This window comes from Dermochelys coriacea, chromosome 10 (assembly GCF_009764565.3).
Source record: "Dermochelys coriacea isolate rDerCor1 chromosome 10, rDerCor1.pri.v4, whole genome shotgun sequence".
In the NCBI taxonomy this organism is placed as follows: domain Eukaryota; kingdom Metazoa; phylum Chordata; order Testudines; family Dermochelyidae; genus Dermochelys; species Dermochelys coriacea.
This window is the reverse complement of record NC_050077.1, coordinates 55,876,971-55,899,064: the sequence shown is the minus strand read 5'-3', so window position 1 is coordinate 55,899,064 and position 22,094 is coordinate 55,876,971. Positions and strand designations below refer to the sequence as shown.

Below are 22,094 nucleotides of genomic sequence, written 5' to 3'. Positions count from 1 at the left end.
TCAATGAAAATGGTTATTCTCCTTAGAATTTGGTATTTGCTCCAGATGCTGTCACTTCTTATTGGTGAGAGGTTAGGAACTTGGAGAGGTTGCCTATATATGGAAACTGTGCTATATAATTCAGGTCATTTTAATAAACTTATCTTTTTTATATCTGAATTTCAAATGAAACAAGGACCTAAGGAATATTTGGCTTTTTGAAACTCTGAGGTAAATCTTGAAGAATATAAAACAATGGTTAAACTCCAGCTTTTTCCCCCTCCCCCAACTCACTCCTTTTTCCACATAGAAAACATTTTCATCTAGTTCATCTAATATAACTTTCAAAATTAGGTGGATTATGGGAATTGGTTGCCCCATGAATGTCTTTGCCTGAGGGTCTCTGTTCCTTTGAAGAATTATATTTAACTTTTGATCTTCTCCTATGCAGCCTCTCTGCATATTTCCAACTGTGACATTTTATAGGACCTCAAATCAGTGAGACTAACATTTCTTACTCTTTTGAAGCAGTTCTGAACTCTCAAGGATATAGCAGCAGCTTTATTTCAACAATTTACAAACTCCTAAGTGTGCCTGGGACTGTAATGGAGAAGAGAGCACAGGAAGGCTTCTGTGAGAAAGAAATCCCTTGGCATTAGCTGTTAATGGTATAAAGAAACTATAGGAAGCAGTCTAAATTTGGGAAACCAATTAAAGGATTATTCATAAAAATAAATATCCTGCTCCTTTCTCTGTAGATCTGTTTAGCTCTCGAGCAAGAGGGTGAGTATGTAAGGAAGTGTAGGATTTGGGAGGACTGCACAAGGTGTGCACATCACTTCTGTGCTGTGAGATTCAGTTCTATGGGCTCCATGTGTGACCTCATCAGAGGGGGCCAGTGATCCACACAAAGAGGGCATACCAAAGGCCTTGGGGGCTACTCCTGCTGGATAAATACAAGCACAGCATAAGGTCTTATCAGACAGTTTGAGACGTGGCAAACTTGTACCAGTATCAGGCTGTTTACAGCATTGCTTTAGCCTCTTTCTGATCACAAGGCTTATTTCCAACCATTTGCAGAGTTCCTCCACACACAGCCAAGATACCTGGACTGGGCTCTAGGGACTGGGCATGTCCCAAAGCATTTCTGACCCCAGCCTCTGTTCTAGGAATCTTACCTCCTGAATGCAAGAAACACTAGGCAGTTTGGATTCCCTGCTCCTGGTATTGTCTACTGCCTTTTCAGAGGTCATTAATTCAAACTGCCTGATTGCAAACCCTTACTGACAATGAGAGATCTCACCACAGTTATGTGTTTAGTAATAATCAGTAAGGTTAAGATTTTATCATGGTTATTTTTAAGACAGGGCAATAAACAAAAATTCACAGAAGCCCACAATCTGTCCCTGACTTTTACTAAAAATAACTGAGACCAAATGGGGGCTATAATGTGGCTATAATAAGATTGCATAGCATGCAGTGGCCATAAGTTTATAGATTTAGGCATTCTCAGGACAGAAAAGGATCATTGTGATTATCAGGTTTGACATCCAATAAAATACTGGCTGTAGGATTTCCTGGAATTAGTTCCTGTTTTATATAGAGCACATCTTTTAGAAAAAGTGAAGAATCTATCGTAACCCTTAGTAAGCTGTTCCAATGGTTAATTATCTTCACTGTTAAAAATTTTCACCTTGTTTCTAGTCTAAATTTATCTAGCTTCAACTTCTAATAATTGAATCTTGTTTATACCTTTCTTTGCTAAGTGAGGAGCCCTCTGTTATCAAATTTCTGTTCCCCCTGTAGGTACTTACAGATTGGGACCAAATCACTCCTTAACCTTCTCTTTGATAAACTAAATAGATTGAGCTTCTTGCGTTTGTGACTATAAGGAATGTTTTTTCCAATCCTTTTAATCATTTTTAGGGCTCGTTTCTGAATCCTGTCCAAGTTCTTGAACTGGGGACAACAGAACTAGATGCAGTATTCCAGTAGCAGTCACATCAATGCCAAATGCAAAGATAATATAACCTACTTACTCAATATTCCCGTTTATTCATTCAAGTATCACATTAGTCTTTTTGGCCACTTGATAGCACGCGGAGCTCATATGGATTAGCCACCATAACCCTCAACTCCTTTTCAGAGACACCACTTCCCAGGATAGTCTGCCATCCTGTAGTACGGCCTATGTTGTTTGTTCGTAGATGTCTGACCACATTTTTAAATCTAATCCTGTGTCCCAGTTGGGAACAGAATTGCAGCGATAGCAATTCTCAGAAAGGCCTTCACCTTAGTTATGGGCCTTTTGCATCTGAAAAAGGAATTCTTGGCAAGATGGACATGCTTGCTTTGTGCCATAATTTCTGCCCCAAACATCTAATTTAACCTTGAAAAGCAATCTGAGCCACATTAAAAGAATGCAAAAAAGAGGCAAACTAGAGAGATTGTGGGAGTGGAGAAACTGAGAGGGATGTGATTCCTTGCAGAAGCACTTGGCTACTTGGAATCAGCTACTCCTCTAGTGATCAGCATCTGGAGAGCCATCAAAAATTAATGAGGCTATTGTTCTAAAGGAGTTAGATATAAATAAAAATGAAGCATTGGTTTCTGTGAGGTCCTAGAATAATTCCCAAAGAAGACTCAGAAAACTGACAGATCCAGAGTAGACAGCAACTCTTGGGTTATGTGCTGTTCCTGGAGTTTGCAGAGTGGGAGGGAGGAAGAAAGGGAATAATTTTAACCTTTTTCTTCCCTCTCTATATGTGGTAAGGGGTGGGTCATGGTTGAAGGTGACTTATAGAATACTATAAATCAAATGCTAATGATTCATGTAAGATTTGTTCTACTGGTGCTTGACCTTTCTGTATTACCTGTACTTTTAGTGGCACCAGTGTCACTGTTGTACCATATTTTATATGCATCTCTTTATTCTAAAGCCTAAGCTTCTGCTTTCTAGTTTTGAAAATATAAACTATGACAAAATAATGCTTTATGCTGAAAATAGATTTATAGTATTTATAGTGATCATTCTCTCTTTGGAGTGGAGAGAATACAATATTTTACGACTCTGCACTTTGTTATGGGCTTTAGCCATCCATATATTACCTTTTTCTATAGAAAGAATTCCTAAAATCCAGATATAACTGGGCTAATATCCATTAGATATTTCAATCATGCTCTATAAGATGCCAGTAGCAGGCAGTTGAATCGTCTAGAACTCTAGATTATTACATAACTCAACAACTATAACAACAAAAAATTATTGGTTGAATAAAACATTGAAGTAATTGTATATTAAACATTCTAGCGGCCTGAATCCCTAGTGCTTCTGAACTTGCATGCTTTTATGATTTTTGTCATCTGGCACCTTTCTACTTAACACAATCTGTGTTTTTCTTTAGAAGTAGTAATTATACAAGTTCTGTTATGTATTCTGTGTTTCATTTCTTTTCATATCTGGAATGAACTTTGCTTAACATGAGTTAACCTGAAGTTTGCCGAAAAGTTAACACGTCCATCAATAATCTTCATAAACACAATGAAGTATTTGTGAGAACAAGATTTATTTGGGGGCTTTCTTTTCCCCTGTTAATAGGAATTCAGGGTTTGTAGTATGCCTTTCTCTTTATCTGTTAGCAGATAAATAAATCACAGTGTGTGAGCTGCTGTCTGCTTTAGTAATTACTCCTGAGAGCATTCTGTGCCAAAAACATTAAAAATTCCACGTACAGTATTTTAAAATTCTGCAAATTTTATTTGTCAAATAAATGTGGAGGCTGCAGCATGGCTTTAGTAAGCACAGACCACTGGCTGCACAGAGGTGGGAGATCACTGTGCAGCTTCCCCCCACTCCCCTAGGACATGGACTCAGCGGTGAGGCTGTACTCAACCCTGACACAGTGCAAACAGGTGGCCACAGATTTGAAAGGAGGCCTGGTTAGTCCTTTTACTACCAGGTTTAAATCCCATGTGGGAGTGGGAAGCCAAGTTTGTGGCAAGAGTTTTACTATATCCTTAAGGAACCTTCCGGTAGTTGGATGTCACAGAACTGAGTACCCCTCTACTGAATGGTGGAAGGCTGTTATAGCCTCTAGGTGGACTCTAAAAGAGCTTATAAACAGTCATGATCTTTTTAGGGCCAGTGTACAGTCTAAGTTGTGTGTAAGAGTCACAGACATCCCAACAAATCTCCCCAACATACACCAAATCCGAAATCTGGACCATTTTTGCAGTTAGGTACATCGTGCTGAGGATTTTCTGCTATGTAATAATACCTATTTGCTTACTTACCTCTCAGTGAAAATGGCCTTCCTGATAGTGATTACTTTGGCCAGGAGAATAGGAGAAATAGCGTCTCTGAAGGCGCATCCCCCCTATATGGTATTCTTTCAGGACAAGTTTCAGAGTAGCAGCCGTGTTAGTCTGTATTCACAAAAAGAAAAGGAGTACCTGTGGCACCTTAGAGACTAACAAATTTATTAGAGCATAAGCTTTTGTGAGCTACAGCTCACTTCATTGGATGCATTTGGTGGAAAATACAGAGGGGAGATTGATATACACACACAGAGAACATGAAACAATGGGTTTATCATACACACTGTAAGGAGAGTGATCACTTAAGATAAGCCATCACCAGCAGTGGGGCAGGGGGAAGGAGGAAAACCTTTCATGGTGACAAGCAAGGTAGGCTATTTCCAGCAGTTAACAAGAATATCAGAGGAACAGTGGGGGGTGGGGTGGGAGGGAGAAATAACATGGGGAAATAGTTTTACTTTGTGTAATGACTCATCCATTTCCAGTCTCTATTCAAGCCTAAGTTAATTGTATCCAGTTTGCAAATTAATTCCAATTCAGCAGTCTCTCATTGGAGTCTGTTTTTGAAGTTTTTTTGTTGAAGAATAGCCACTCTTAGGTCTGTAATCGAGTAACCAGAGAGATTGAAGTGTTCTCCAACTGGTTTTTGAATGTTATAATTCTTGACATCTGATTGGTGTCCATTTATTCTTTTACGTAGAGACTGTCCAGTTTGACCAATGTACATGGCAGAGGGGCATTGCTGGCACATGATGGCATATATCACATTGGTAGATGCGCAGGTGAACGAGCCTCTGATAGTGTGGCTGATGTGATTAGGCCCTATGATGGTGTCCCCTGAATAGATATGTGGACAGAGTTGGCAACGGGCTTTGTTGCAAGGATAGGTTCCTGGGTTAGTGGTTCTGTTGTGTGGTGTGTGGTTGCTGGTGAGTATTTGCTCAGATTGGGGGGCTGTCTGTAAGCAAGGACTGGCCTGTCTCCCAAGATCTGTGAGAGTGATGGGTCGTCCTTCAGGATAGGTTGTAGATCCTTGATGATGCGTTGGAGAGGTTTTAGTTGGGGGCTGAAGGTGATGGCTAGTGGCGTTCTGTTATTTTCTTTGTTGGGCCTGTCCTGTAGTAGGTGACTTTTGGGTACTCTTCTGGCTCTGTCAATCTATTTCTTCACTTCAGCAGGTGGGTATTGTCGTTGTAAGAACGCATGATAGAGATCTTGTAGGTGTTTGTCTCTGTCTGAGGGGTTGGAGCAAATGCGGTTATATCGTAGAGCTTGGCTGTAGACAATGGATCGTGTGGTATGATCTGGATGAAAGCTAGAGGCATGTAGGTAGGAATAGCGGTCAGTAGGTTTCCGATATAGGGTGGTGTTTATGTGACCATCGCTTATTAGCACCGTAGTGTCCAGGAAGTGGATCTCTTGTGTGGACTGGTCCAGGCTGAGGTTGATGGTGGAATGGAAATTGTTGAAATCCTGGTGGAATTCCTCAAGGGCTTCTTTTCCATGGGTCCAGATGATGAAGATGTCATCAATGTAGCGCAAGTAGAGTAGGGGCATTAGGGGACGAGAGCTGAGGAAGCGTTGTTCTAAGTCAGCCATAAAAATGTTGGCATACTTGTGGGGCCATGCAGGTACCCATCGCAGTGCCGCTGACTTGAAGGTATACATTGTCCCCAAATGTGAAATAGTTATGGGTGAGGACGAAGTCACAAAGTTCAGCCACCAGGTTAGCCGTGACATTATCGGGGATACTGTTCCTGATGGCTTGTAGTCCATCTTTGTGTGGAATGTGGAATGTAGAGGACTTCTACATCCATAGTGGCTAGGATGGTGTTTTTAGGAAGATCACCAATGGATTGTAGTTTCCTCAGGAAGTCAGTGGTGTCTCGAAGATAGCTGGGAGTGCTGGTAACGTAGGGCCTGAGGAGGGAGTCTACATAGCCAGACAATCCTGCTGTCAGGGTGCCAATGCCTGAGATGATAGGGCATCCAGGATTTCCAGGTTTATGGATCTTGGGTAGCAGATAGAATACCCCAGGTCGGGGTTCTAGGGGTGTGTCTGTGCGGATTTGTTCTTGTGCTTTTTCAGGGAGTTTCTTGAGCAAATGCTGTAGTTTCTTTTGGTAACTCTCAGTGGGATCAGAGGGTAATGGCTTGTAGAAAGTGGTGTTGGAGAGCTGCCTAGTAGCCTCTGTTCATACTCCGACCTATTCATGATGATGACAGCACCTCCTTTGTCAGCCTTTTTGATTATGATATCAGAGTTGTTTCTGAGGCTGTGGATGGCATTGTTTTCTGCACGGCTGAGGTTATGGGGCAAGTGATGCTGCTTTTCCATAATTTCAGCTCGTGCACGTCGGCGGAAGCACTCTATGTAGAAGTCCAGGCTGCTGTTTCGACCTTCAAGAGGAGTCCACCCAGAATCCTTCTTTTTGTAGTGTTGGTAGGAAGGTCTCTGTGGGTTAATATGTTGGTCAGAGGTGTGTTGGAAATATTCCTTGAGTCGGAGACGTCGAAAATAGGATTCTAGGTCACCACAGAACTGTATCATGTTCGTGGGGGTGGAGGGGCAAAAGGAGAGGCCCCGAGATAGGACAGATTCTTCTGCTGGGCTAAGAGTATAGTTGGATAGATTAACAATATTGCTTGGTGGGTTACAGGAACCACTGTTGTGGCCCCTTGTGGCATGTAGTAGTTTAGATAGCTTAGTGTCCTTTTTCTTTTGTAGAGAAGCAAAGTGTGTGTTGTAAATGGCTTGTCTAGTTTTTGTAAAGTCCAGCCATGAGGAAGTTTGTGTGGAAGGTTGGTTCTTTATGAGAGTATCCAGTTTTGAGAGCTCATTCTTAATCTTTCCCTGTTTGCTGTAGAGGATGTTGATCAGGTGGTTCCGCAGTTTCTTTGAGAGTGTGTGGCACAAGCTGTCAGCATAGTCTGTGTGGTATGTAGATTGTAATAGATTTTTTACCTTCAGTCCTTTTGGTATGATGTCCATCTGTTTGCATTTGGAGAGGAAGATGATGTCCGTCTGTATCTGTACGAGTTTTTTCATGAAGTTGACAGATTTCCACTCTATACAGCTAAATTCAGTGCCTTGCATAATGACAGGTTTCAGAGTAGCAGCCATGTTAGTCTGTATTCGCAAAAAGAAAAAGAGTACTTGTGGCACCTAAGAGACTAACAAACGTCAAGAATTATAACATTCAAAAACCAGTTGGAAAACACTTCAATCTCTCTGGTCACTCGATTACAGACCTGAGAGTGGCTATTCTTCAACAAAAAACTTCAAAAACAGACTCCAACGAGAGACTGCTGAATTGGAATTAATTTGCAAACTGGATACAATTAATTTAGGCTTGAATAGAGACTGGGAATGGATGAGTCATTACACAAAGTAAAACTATTTCCCCATGTTATTTCTCCCCCCCACCCCACCCCCCACTGTTCCTCAGATATTCTTGTTAACTGCTGGAAATAGCCTACCTTGCTTGTCACCATGAAAGGTTTTCCTCCTTCCACCCCCCACCCCCTCGCTGCTGGTGATGGCTTATCTTAAGTGATCACTCTCCTTACAGTGTGTATGATAAACCCATTGTTTCATGTTCTCTGTGAGTGTATATCAATCTCCCCTCTGTTTTTTCCACCAAATGCATCCAATGAAGTGAGCTGTAGCTCACAAAAGCTTATGCTCTAATAAATTTGTTAGTCTCTAAGGTGCCATAAGTACTCCTTTTCTTTTTAGTTATGCATGTGTTTTAAGTGATTTACTGAATCAGGGCCTTGAGGAGTCAGCAAGAGAGTTGTCCTGTATGGGATTTATTGTGACTGCTTCTTCTGCTGCTTTTGATATTCCTGCTTCCCCAAATCCTTTAGTATAAAGCTCAGGTTTGATTTTTGGGTTTATGGGTGAGCTGTTCAAATCTTGTTTGGTGATTTCTTTCTTTACAGGTGCCTCTATTCTATAGTAGGAACTTTGTGACGATCCAGGTCATATTGTGTGCTCTGCAAATCTTATTTGTGTTTTTCTATATTTGACTTGACCTGTCATTCGTATCTTTACATTGATCTTTTAGACTTGGAGCTACTTCAGATTGAGAAGTCATTATTTGACATTCTTCATAGATGCTCCTTGTGCCTCCTTTTTTCTGAAATGTTGCTTTTGGGAGTGGGACAGACAGGGATTGAAATTTTCCCTCCCTATGCATGTTATATTTTTTCTCTCTGTTGCAAATTTGTATAGTGTTAAAGGATCAGAATAAGCAAGCAGTTTTGAAACAGCAGACTTTTCCATTTTTACCTGCAGTTGGACAAAGAACAATGTTGTTATTAGACCTGGCTGGAACTCTTTCAAAGAGATTTCATTTTATCAAAGTTGAAATGTTTCACAAAGATGTATCAATTTCAACTAAGTTTTGGGAGGGGTAGGGAGTAGTTGGAATCTTAGCCACTGGTGTGAAATGTGGGAGATAGACAGATTCAAGTCCCTTCTCTGCCTGATTTAGAGTGATCTGGGATGAAAAACTCTGCTCTCAATAAGGCAGAGTAGGGACTTGACTATGGATCTCCCACATCCCAGGCCAGTGCCTTAGTGATCAAGCTATTCACCCACAGATCCGTTCTTTCTGAATCAAAAAGCTCAATTAGAGTTTCAGTTAGAAAATTGATATTTTCACATCGTTCCATTTTAGCAAAAACATTCTAAAGGTTTTGGTTTTCTTTCAGTGTGGAATGAAATCAAATTTTGAAATCTCAAAAGTTTCAATGAAACAGAATTGTTCTAGAACACCTCTAATTAATATTAGCTTTACTCATTACTGAATTTGTGACCTGAGCATAGGAGGTATTAATCTGCTCATGTGAATTAATAAGTCTTTTGGGTTCCACCTAGACTATGGAACATAATAACTATGGAGGCTATCTTGATTCTGTCACATCAGTTTTTATTATTACATATCCAGACTTACAAGCCCCTATTTTCAAAGCCTGGAGCTACTTTTGGCTCCAGTATGGGCAGTTTTGCACTTGCAAACTTTTATATGTTCAAATGATGGCATTTACTAAGTACTTTGATTTATGCTGTTACTTGGTTGCCAGGAGGTCCACAGGACATCAGTTGCACCTGCAAATTATTGCAAGTACATTATGAAAGTCTGTTGCACACGGATGGTCAAATTTTGCTCTCATTTTCACCTGTGTAAATCTGAAGTCATTCCATTGGTTGATGGTGGGTCTCTTCTTTCTTGGAGAGCAGATTGCTGTGTGGATAATGAAAGAGACAGAAATTATTAAACTGAAAGTCAGCAATAGTAAGTTTTTAGAGATGAGGATGATGTCAAATGTAGTATTCCATGAATATCTTTTGTATTCTTTGGAGTCTGCTATGTGTTCTTCCTCACATTCTGAGTTTTCCTTCAGAATCCTTTTTAGTAAGGGATGTGTGGATTTCTGAATCCATGAACTGTACAGTATTTCTGCCTGGGGATACAAACAGCATATTATAATTATTGTAATGTATACTACTTTGGTGAACTTGCTCTAGAATGTTGTTGTTTAGAGGATTTTCACTTGAATATGCTCCTCTGATGGCACCAAGTTTCTTGTTCCTGGTCATTGGCACTCCTCTCCCTTTAAATCATGTGTCTCTGTCTCTACAGCTCATCATCTGAGCTCACCTCTGGAGCCCAGGACTTTCACAATCTTTCCTTCTCCTCTTTTTGTGCCACCTGCTTACCAGCTGAATATCTGCAGCGCCTCCCCAGTTTACCCCATTAAAGTATCCTGACACTCTTGATGTTTGTCAGTGCATCCTTTTGCTTGAACTAGTCCTCCTTCACTTCCATATTGTGGGGAGGGAGACTGGCTCTCTTCCTGCCTTTCTGCTGTGAACCCAATTGATCCATTATTCCCCTGTGCCAGCCAGCAGCCTGAGAAGCCAGTATATAGCAGAGCAGAGCAGCAAGAACAGATCCGGCTCAGTGTATCCTGTTAAGTGACTGGAACTTACTGACCTATTTGCTGGATTTCGTGTGCTTCCCAGGGGTTGGCAGATTTCCATTTTCAAATGCTGGTCACTTGGGGAGTATGTAATTAAGATAAATTTGCATCTGTTGGTACTTTTGTTTCAGACTTGCTTCAGCCAACAAGATAGCAGTACATTGGTTTACAGCATGCAAGTTATTTAGCTATTGGAAGGGGCAGAAATGTCATAGTTTTTAAGATTAAGACTTAGATTCTCCAGAATGTTCTTTTTCCATTGAGTTCTATTGTCCCCTGTTTAACAGGGTTTTTTCCAAATGTCTGCCATGAACCACTTTCACTTCCTGGCCATTCGGTTCTTTTCAAGCATCATTGTGCTTGCAGCAATATAACCCATTAGGTATATCAGCTGTGCAGCAGCTGCACAATTACTAACTATGGAGAAAGTATATTAGCTTATTAATTTTTTGTTGATATTGTAAATCACAGTTATCTTCCTTCAGTATTAGACACACTACATGCAAATCAGGTGGCTCTAAGAACTGGATACATTTTAAAAATTACAAATATATTGGGGAAAATGCTGCTATTTTAATTTCAAGTATTTTTAAATCTGGGCAATATATTATTTAGTTCTGTTTTTTTCTTTTAAGTGCCTGTTATTATTGTTCTTCAAAAGATATCATTGTGCAGTTACTAATTCAACACAATGTAACAGACCTAGATGGACTCCTTTTGTCTTTTGCTGTCTTTCTGGGTTTCCATCACGCTATTCCAGAGGTGCAGACTATCTGGAATAAGAGTGTACAACTCTTTATTCCTGACCAGTTTTTCTATTGACATTTTTAAAAGCAAATAAAATTCTAACTTTTATGTTTAAAATACTGAAAGCAATTAAAATGGCCAATGTATTTCTAAAAATTATAAGTCAGACTCATATTCTCTTTCTGGCAACAGTGTGTTGGATTTTGTACCCAAGAAAAGCTATAGTAGTTTGTGTAACATCAGTGTAGTGTGGATCCAAAAACATTTTTAGTCCTCAGCTACTTCTCTGGATAATAGTTTTCTTTTTTGTTTTTAGTGTGGGTGATTGGGATACGAGAAGGGGTTACATGCTGAGCGAATTGTACAAAGCTAATTAAGATTATATCAAATAGATAACAATTGATAGCGTTTATTTTCAAATCTGCTAAAAATATTTGCAATCCTGTCATGTGTATCACCAAGATAAGAAGTGAGATTCTGCTGTTTGTCTTTTCACAGGATCTATTGTTCAGCGTGTGTGCTCTCAATATCATCTCCACAATTGTCTGTGCTTTGGCAACTGCAATGTGCTGCATGCAGATGGTTTCTTCTGATGTTTTGCAAATGGTGAGTGCATTTTAATGATAGTTATATTCTGTCTGTCAGTATGTCTGTATGTTATATACAGATATATTTACGTATATGTATAAATCTCCCCACTGTATTTTCCACTGAATGCATCCGATGAAGTAAGCTGTAGCTCACAAAATCTTATGCTCAAATAAATTTGTTAGTCTCTAAGGTGCCACAAGTACTCCTTTTCTTTTTGCGAATACAGACTAACACGTACTCTGAAACCTGTCCTGTATGTATTTGTAATTTATACATTGGGGGTGTAAACTCAGTGATGGTTGATGGTGGTATAAAAGTTTTGTCTTTAAAGAGAGATTTTGAAACTAAGAGGTGACCATTAACTTGACAAGTAATAAGATTCAATTTTCAGCTATCACATTGTCTGTATAAGTAAATTCTGGCAAATCTAGGCAGCTGTCCATTAGTGTCTCAGCTGTAGTAGAGGGCATACACACAAAGCAGCAAGAGCTGTATGTGCAGTCATGCACTTTGGTATGCTGCACAGAGTTAGGAGGAAGGACTGGCAAAACTAGTTACACAGCCATAGTTTAAAAGTCCCGTATAAGCTGGAAAAAATAACAATGAGTTTGAACTGGTTACAGAAAGACAACCATGTGCCAGTGTAGGCCATTGGCTGGTGCAAAATACCGTTAGCTGCCATTTTTACTGCATTTTAATCATGTGATATATGGATACAAAACACCTTTACAGTCAAATGTGCCAGCAACTGGTTACAAGCTTGGTCAAAAGTTTTTGTGTGTATGGAGCCATAGGTAATTGATGGGGGAGAGTGAAGTGGTAGTGGTGGGATATATTTATTAGTAGGTGCAGTGCAGTCACGGCTCCAAACGTGCACAATAAATGTAGTTTTTCATTGGTGCATAACATAAATTGTGCATATATGTATGTGTGTGTTTATAAATAGACATGCAGTGCTTGTTCCATAATCCTTTCATGTCATAAACAGCATTGAGTAACAGTTCTCTCATTTCAGAACATGAGACAGTGTGTGTAAAATATTAATTATGAGAAGACTTTTACTATATGGTATATTTTGTACAGAACCATAGGTCTGTTTTTTCCCTTCACTGATCTCAGCTGCAAGATGCCTGATAACTAAAGATCCTGATCACAAAGGAGTTTTCTCACCTTTCAATAATGAACTGGAAAATAACTGATGCTCAGACCTGATAAGATCAGCCTGTCTAGCGTAACAATAATGTCATGCACCCAGGAATGTAGTCATGAATATTCAGAGAAATTTAACTCATGATTGTTTTATGTCATTTAGCAGCACATTTCTCTGGAACAAAAACATACAGATGACAATGTTCCCACTGGAATATTAAAGTGCTTGGTTGCTCTTCTTTTCCTGATGTCCATGATTAGCCTTCTTTTTTTTTTTTTTTGTCTAGACAAGGAAACTGATCACAGATAATCCTAAACTCAATTAACTACTTTGACCATAAAGTTTAAGCTTTTCATTTGTTCCCATATGTATAGCAAGAATAAGCATGTGAAGTCAAAGACGTTGACGGAATGCATGATGATTACACTTGCCTATATTATTCATTGCTTGGAGTCCAACAGTGCCACCTTCTTGATATTTTTTTTCTAATCCAGTATTGCTTATCGCAAACTAGGCTCTCCTTGCTTTTTATATGTGCTCTTTTCCAATGTCACTTTTTTCATTTAATTTTACATTTGCTTATGATAGTCTCATAATTGATTTTGGGTGGTGTTCAAACACCACCTGTCTGTTCAGTGCTGTTACTTACTTGTAAGCAATGTTTAAACTATATATTTTAAATTATATTTAGAGCTCTGTTTTTAGCATTATCCCCCAACTCTTTTAAAATAATCCTTTCTCCAAAATCAAATTTCTTAGGGAGAGATTTTGATTCTCTTTGTCATCTAAAGTAGTACCTTGCTCTGCAGGAAGCTGCATATAAACTTTTAGGGTAGAGATCATCCTTCCATTACTTGTGGTACAGAGGCTAACAGAGTGAGGCCAAGTTCCTGATTGGGGCCTCTTGATACTAGCAAAATTCAAATAGTAAATAATAATAATCAAGGAATAAATGTACCAGAACCTTGGCCTTTGATTAGGATTAACCCTTTTTTTTAAACAATTCTAGAATTCTGCACATGGCTACCTTCAGCATGACCTTGTCTGTTTGATGCTGTATCACTGACTCAGTTTTCAATGTTATGTGTTGGATTCCAAACAAAAAGGCTTTCAAATGCGTCGATAGACCCAGTATTTTTAACCCAAGAAATCCAGTATATTTCTGTTATTTCACTTGATTTTTTGAACCTAATAAAACCTAAAAATAAGTTTGCCTAATTATAGTATATTGTGTTGCTTGATTTATTATCTGACAGCTTAATTAAAATAAATGCACTAGAACAATATCTACCCTTTACATTTTCAAAGCAGTTTACAAGGATTTACCTCCACAGCTCCTGTTAAAGTCCGTAGACACATGTAGTTAACATCCTGCACAACAGTACATATGTATGTACAGCATATATTCTGTAATGCTTTATATCTCAAATATACACATGGACGGGGGTGTCTCACACTTCACAGTTTCTGTAGGCCAGGTTTGTTACACCAGTGGCTCCTTGCATTCCTTCATCATCCCCACTAGCTCCCATTCCTGTCTGTTTCAGCAACTCCCTGCAACTCCCCCTGCCAGATATTCTGAGAGTCCCCATTCTCCCCCACCATGGCAGAGTTTGTGTGTCCCCATTCCCCGATTTTCATCTACACTGCCATTCCCCCTAGTCTGCCCACATGACAGGGCTTTGTGTACCCTCTTGCCCTTTTCCCCCACACCAGGGTCCTCAATCTCCTGCCACTAGGGGTTCTGGATGCCTCCCATTACTCATGTTCCCCATTCTACCCCCATTGCCAGGGGTTCCGTCTGCCCCCTTTCCCCCCTTTCCCACCTTCCCCCCCATGAGAGGAGCTCTCTGTTCACACCCATTCCTCCCAACCCAGGATTCCCCAATTTCCCCCCAATAGGGATTCTTTGTGTGTCCCCTCTTCCCCTCATACCAGAGTCCCCCATTCTCCCTTTAAGCCAGAGGCTTAAAATTACCCCTTTTTACTGTTCCCCCATTCCCTTCTCCCCCTGTGACAGTTCTCAGGGGACCTGGGACAGTGAGTTGCCTTGTTATTACCTGCTTTCACAGTGAAGGATTCTTGCATTTGCCTGGCAGATTATCAACTTCCTGACATCACCAGCCTTTCAGCCATTCAAGCAGTTACCTTTGGGCTATGCCGACCCTAACTTCTCCTTGCAGGTTAACAATTGAGGCACCCCAATCCCTGAGTCCCTTTGAATCATTCCCCTGTGATATCCAGCCCCAGAAACTGGCTACTCACAGAAATCCCAGATCCTCTGCTCCCAAAGGGGCAGTGTACCCCAGTTTACTACCTTTACCTTAAATCACACAGCACTTGTGTGTGCACTTTAAAATACATTTATTTAAGAAAAAATAAAGATTTAACTAGAAACGAGAGAGAATGGTGGGAATAAATGTCTGTAATACAAAACAAAATCACAAAATGTTAACCTGGGTCAACAGTTTTTAATAGTTACCATACTTATTAAATGGAGTAGGTTTTCCTCACAAAGTTCAGCCTGTTGCAGAGTTGGCTGGTTTCCCAAGAACAAGGGTCCAAACATTCATGAAAACATTCTTGCTCCACAAAGGTTTTCTCCAGTGAATGGGTCCAGAATGTATCTCTCTCTTCTGTCTTATACTGAAAACAGCCTTTTGTTTCCTTTTTTTAATTTTTTTGTGGTTTGGATTGTTTTCAGTTGCTTTTGGTGGTTTCCTATTCAAAGTCTTGGTATTGCACAAGGCTAAACAATTGGACCTTCCATCACCAGCTAACTCCCCATTATCTGAGTGTGCCATATCTTATTATCACATTATCCAGGTGTGCTTGGTGTCACATCTTCACAGCAGGGCCACCCTTGTTCCCTATCAGCCCAGGATTCTGTTTCTCCCCATTCCTGTTCTCCATATCCTCCCCACCAGACCAGGGGCTCTGTTCTCCTGATTGCATTCTCCTCCCCCCATGCCAAGGGTTCTATGTCTCCTTTCCTCAAATGTACCTTTCTTCCCCCTGGATTGGATGGGAGGAATGGACAGCTGGTTTCCTCTCTCTCCCACCATTGAACAGGCTTTGAGGAGGCAGGGTTAGGAGGGAGAAAGGAAGCCTGCTTTTCTCCCCTTCTGGATGAGCATCCACCCTGTGAGTCCCAGAGGGAGTGCAATTATTTTTACTCTGTGTGTTGGAGAGATAAGGCTTTTAGGGAGTCAACATGTTAAACTCTATTAGGAGGATGAGCAGGGTTATCCTTGTTCTGATAGCCGAAAATGGGTGCTATCAACAGATGACAATGACTTTGTTTGTCCCTCATTTCCCTGCTTGCAGTGCTCTGATTTTCCCCAAAAATCAATAGTCCATTCATTTCTAGAACATTCCCTTAAATTTTGAAATTGATCAGATGTGACATTCCGTCATTATTGCATTACATGAATACAGATAAACAGATTAGTACCCTTGAGTTGTGTGTAAGGCCTCACAAGCTCAGCCAATTAGATGTAATAGGTTATGATTTTATGCTTATTTAAATGTAAATTTTATATTTAATCCAGAGTTTATTTAAGGCATTTCAGGATACAGTTTACAGGGTATTTATTCACTTGTTACTTGGCTAAATCCTAACAAACTTCTGAAAAATTACCCCTTAAAATGTTGCCATATATTCTTGTATGAGTTTCAGAGTAGCAGCCGTGTTAGTCTGTATTCGCAAAAAGAAAAGGAGTACTTGTGGCACCTTAGAGACTAACAAATTTATTAGAGCATAAGCTTTCGTGAGCTACAGCTCACTTCATCGGATGCATTTGGTGGAAAAAACAGAGGAGAGATTTATATATACACACACACACCCACAGAGAACATGAAACAATGGGTTTATCATACACACTGTAAGGAGAGTGATCACTTAAGATAAGCCATCACCAACAGCGGGGGGGGGGGGGAGGAGGAAAACCTTTCATGGTGACAAGCAGGTAGGCTAATTCCAGCAGTTAACAAGAATATCAGAGGAACAGTGGGGGGTGGGGTGGGAGGGAGAAATACCATGGGGAAATAGTTTTACTTTGTGTAATGACTCATCCATTCCCAGTCTCTATTCAAGCCTAAGTTAATTGTATCCAGTTTGCAAATTAATTCCAATCAGCAGTCTCTCGTTGGAGTCTGTTTTTGAAGCTTTTTTGTTGAAGTATAGCCACTCTTAGGTCTGTGATCGAGTGACCAGAGAGATTGAAGTGTTCTCCAACTGGTTTTTGAATGTTATAATTCTTGACGTCTGATTTGTGTCCATTCATTCTTTTACGTAGAGACTGTCATGTACATTGGCCAAACTGGACAGTCTCTACGTAAAAGAATGAATGGACACAAATCAGACGTCAAGAATTATAACATTCAAAGACCAGTTGGAGAACACTTCAATCTCTCTGGTCACTCGATCACAGACCTAAGAGTGGCTATACTTCAACAAAAAAGCTTCAAAAACAGACTCCAACGAGAGACTGCTGAATTGGAATTAATTTGCAAACTGGATACAATTAACTTAGGCTTGAATAGAGACTGGGAATGGATGAGTCATTACACAAAGTAAAACTATTTCCCCATGGTATTTCTCCCTCCCACCCCACCCCCCACTGTTCCTCTGATATTCTTGTTAACTGCTGGAATTAGCCTACCTGCTTGTCACCATGAAAGGTTTTCCTCCTTCCCCCCCCCCCCCCCCCCCCCTGTTGGTGATGGCTTATCTTAAGTGATCACTCTCCTTACAGTGTGTATGATAAACCCATTGTTTCATGTTCTCTGTGTGTGTGTGTGTGTATATATAAATCTCTCCTCTGTTTTTTCCACCAAATGCATCCGATGAAGTGAGCTGTAGCTCACGAAAGCTTATGCTCTAATAAATTTGTTAGTCTCTAAGGTGCCACAAGTACTCCTTTTCTTATTCTTGTATGAGTGTCTTCAAAGATTCACTAACCTATCTTTCTGTTGGGATAATATTAAAGAACAACCTTGATTAATCAAATCTCATGATGAACATTTGGTAATCTAGGGAATTTTCAATGTAATAAATAGACATCAGAGATCATGATCCTATTGTATGCTAGAGAACTCAAGATAAATGAAGTTTAAATATTCAAGATTGAATTGTATATATTATTTGCTGTTGTCATGATTGTTAACATTGTAGGAGTTTTTTAAAACCTCCCAAATCTCTCTCAGCCTCCTTGCCTGGCAGGTGCTCCACTCAGAACTTGTACCCATCAGTCTCTTATCACTTATTAGCTATGATTTTGTAAAAATAATTGGTGTTTGTGTAACTAATAAAGGAATAATAGCACTATTAAGAACCAGCAATAAAACAGACCTTTGGTGAAAGTGCCACACACAACTCTGCTAATAGTATTAATTTCTCACCCACAGATTTGTTGAGAAGATTGTCTAGTGTTTTTAGTATGTTGTAATTTTATATTCCCCTTTTCTTTACTTTTGTACTGGCATAACAGTAATCTTGGGTTTGGGATTTTGTTGCCAGGGACCACGTTTTGCTTACTGTATACCATCAAATAAAAAAAATAGCATTTACTAATTGCAAACTAAATTAAAAGAAAATATGTTAACTTTCTGTGGAGCTGTGACACTCTGTTTCCCAGACCTGAAGAAAAGCTCTGTGTAAGCTTGAAAGCTTGGATCTCTCACCAACAGTCATTGGTCCAATAAAGATATTACCTTACCCACCTTGTCTCTCTAAATTTTTGTTTAATAATTGCCCCGATTTTCTGTTCTCTAGTATATTTATATAGAGTCTTTTAAAGGGATAAGGCCTTGTGGAGTGTCTCTCAACTGGTCCTGTTTGGAGGGAAAAAATAGCCAATTTTAGGTAGTGGTTCTTGGATTGTGCTGTTAAAATTCAATTCTGTTTAACAAGGGAAATGCTCACAGAAGGAGAGAGACAAGAATAGCAAAAGATAAGAAAATGCAGCTTTTTTTTCTGATGTTTGCAGTTCAGGAACAAGCGTAGCATATGGCACAAGATCAAATTAGCCACTCTGGAACTCCAGTTTTACTCTCTGGGCTTGGAAGAATATTTTGGAAGAATATAGGTTGCTTCTGTTTCAGTGTAGTCAGTTTGGATATTGGCACATTCCCCCCTCTTTCCTCTTTCTATTCCTGGGGGAATTCTGCGCCAAAACATTAAACATTCCGTGCACAATATTTTAAAATGTTTCATATTTTATTTCTCAAAATAACATAGTATAATCCAGTTTTAATTATTTTGGTAATTTATTTCAAAATACCTATCAGTAAATATGTTTGTAACAATACAGACAACAAAAAAGATTCAAGAAATAGATTGCTTACTAGGCATATCAATCAAAACTTTGAGTAATAATTCATTTAAATTACAGTACAGAGACATATTTCCCACACCCTTCAGGAGCAGTGCAAAGGCTTGTGGGAGTCAGAAGTAACGGAGGAGCTGAGGGAGAGGGAAGTAATTGCTGGGAAGAAGCCCGGGAGTGAACCTGGAGGGTTGTTGGGTTGGGTGGAAGAAGTATGGAATAGGGTTTTTTGTGGGAGAGGGGTTGTTAGGGAGTTGGGGAACCTCCTTCATGCAGACTCCGGCTGACCGCTTGCCTCTCTCATTTAGTCAGGCATATCTGCCCTGTCCCCATGTGTCTGTGCACTCCCCACAGTGAGTTTTTTTGCCCATGAAAGCTTATGCCCAAATAAACTTGTTAGTCTTTAAGGTGCCACAGGACTCCTCGTTGTTTTTGTCTTGAAAACATTTGGGTCTGTTGTTAAAACACTTGTCACGTCACTGGAAATTATAAAAAACCCTACTCAACAGTTCTTTGGGTTCAAGACAAACTCATTTTAAAGTATTCCGTAGATTCTGTGTGTCCTTTCAACAGCAATTTTACATAACATGGTTATAGGTTAAAATTACATTTTTCCACCACTTTCACCACTGTGGCCAATTTAAGACTGTATCCTGGGCTCAGGGTCATCACAGTAGCTAATGCTTTTCTATGTAAAAGCACTTCTTGCACAGAGATGCTAATCAAGTCAAATGATATGAAAATTCTGTCATTTGAAGAAATAAGAAAAGGAGTACTTGTGGCACCTTAGAGACTAACAAATTTATTAGAGCATAAGCTTTCGTGAGCTACAGCTCACTTCATCGGATGCATTTGGTGGAAAAAACAGAGGAGAGATTTATATACACACACACAGAGAACATGAAACAATGGGTTTATCATACACACTGTAAGGAGAGTGATCACTTAAGATAAGCCATCACCAGCAGCGGGGGGGGGGGGGAACCTTTCATGGTGACAAGCAAGGTAGGCTAATTCCAGCAGTTAACAAGAATATCAGAGGAACAGTGGGGGGGTGGGGTGGGAGGGAGAAATACCATGGGGAAATAGTGTTACTTTGTGTAATGACTCATCCATTCCCAGTCTCTATTCAAGCCTAAGTTAATTGTATCCAGTTTGCAAATTAATTCCAATTCAGCAGTCTCTCTTTGGAGTCTGTTTTTGAAGCTTTTTTGTTGAAGTATAGCCACTCTTAGGTCTGTGATCGAGTGACCAGAGAGATTGAAGTGTTCTCCAACTGGTTTTTGAATGTTATAATTCTTGACATCTGATTTGTGTCCATTCATTCTTTTGCGTAGAGACTGTCCAGTTTGGCCAATGTACATGGCAGAGGGGCATTGCTGGCACATGATGGCATATATCACATTGGTAGATGCGCAGGTGAACGAGCCTCTGATTGTGTGGCTGATGTGATTAGGCCCTATGATGGTATCCCCTGTATAGATATGTGGACAGAGTTGGCAGCGGGCTTTATACTCACCAGCAGCCACACACCACACAACAGAACCACTAACCCAGGAACCTATCCTTGCAACAAAGCCCGCTGCCAACTCTGGCATGTGTTTCCTATTCGTGTTCATGGAAAATTTTATTAATTGGATGTATAAAGTTTTCTGAGGTGCAAGATTTCTAGGCATGTACATAGAAGGCTGTAAGTGTTGGCTGTTAAAAGTGGGATAACTAGTGGCCTCTTCTGAAGAGATCTAACACCGAGAAATCAGTCCACATAGAAATAAAGTTCATTGATAGTGTGGTGGGATGAAAGTCGCGTTCCTTTTATCCACACCAAATCTGTCCTCTTGATTATTAGAAACTGTACAGTATGCCCTTAATGCTGTTAGTCAGTTCAATGCCTAGGCTTTTAACCCCACTGTCCTGGCCAAATTCTAATTTCAGTAACTACATTATATTTACCTAAATTTCCAGTCTCCTTTTATTGAATGAAGTGTTCTTTCTCACTGGACTGCTGTGTAGTGTTGCTAGAGGTAGTTAAACGTTATTGTATTTTGCCTCATAGGTGGCAGTGCTGAGGCAGTGGGCAAAGTAATTCCTCTATACAGCATATATAGGTTGCATAATTATTTAGAGACTTTTGTGAAGTGCTTTGGCATCTGTTGGATGAATAATCCCTGTTGTTTACTCTTAGAAACACAAGGAAAATGAGAGTTCTCTTTTGGGAAGAACAAAAACAGGTCAGAAAGAAATTAGAATTTTCTTTTTCTAATCTTTTACTTTTAAAGCCCAAAATAAACTCAATTTTCATTTCACTATATAATAATAATAATTAATAATTTTGCCACTGTAAAAAGACTATTCTATTTTAGTGTCCTCTCTTCCTTTAGCTTGTGCTGCTATTATGTCCTTTAAGCACCTGCTGTGGTCCTATAGTGTATTTTAGTGCTACATTACATTACATTACTAAGATTAAGAAAATCTTCCACTTTAATTGTATGTACTGCACAAACCTTCTCTAGTAGTATAAATCCACTAAAGCTGTCACAGCAGTTACTAACCTTTTGTAGAGGTTACAGCTTTCAGAAAGGTATCTAATTAAACATTTATGGAACAGCAATGAACTTGTGACTTTGTGCATTGAGGCCTAATGCTAGTCAATTTCTTAAGCGTGTATGATAAAGGAAAGGTTAACTATTGTATGGGCTAGTATTTACAATGCTGGGTTTCCACACTATAACCATAAATTGTAAATACTAAGCCAATAGAGTTTTTAAATGTCAAAATTTTGCATTCTGATATAGGAAGAAAGAGGTATCTAAGCAAAGATGGCATTGTTACTTTGTGCATCAGAAGGCTATAGTGTAGTATATTTTGTAGTTCTTTGGTCTGTTGTATTGCGTGAAAGTCTATTCCACGTGATAGTCTTGTAATTATGCAACTCTTTAAATATCTCTGAGTCCTACTCCACAATAACTATTATTATATCTCTAAAGCAC

At 39.6% G+C, this 22,094-nt stretch overlaps 1 protein-coding gene across 2 annotated transcripts in view; it reads left to right on the top strand.

The window, feature by feature from the left end:
- FAM189A1 (family with sequence similarity 189 member A1) overlaps positions 1 to 22,094 on the top strand; it is a 394,280-nt gene that overhangs the window by 327,872 nt on the left and 44,314 nt on the right. For both annotated transcript variants that reach the window (XM_043493843.1, XM_038418369.2), the window contains one exon: positions 11,533 to 11,640. In XM_043493843.1, coding sequence (XP_043349778.1) covers positions 11,533 to 11,640 — 108 coding nt within the window. The remainder of the gene's footprint in view (positions 1 to 11,532; positions 11,641 to 22,094) is intronic.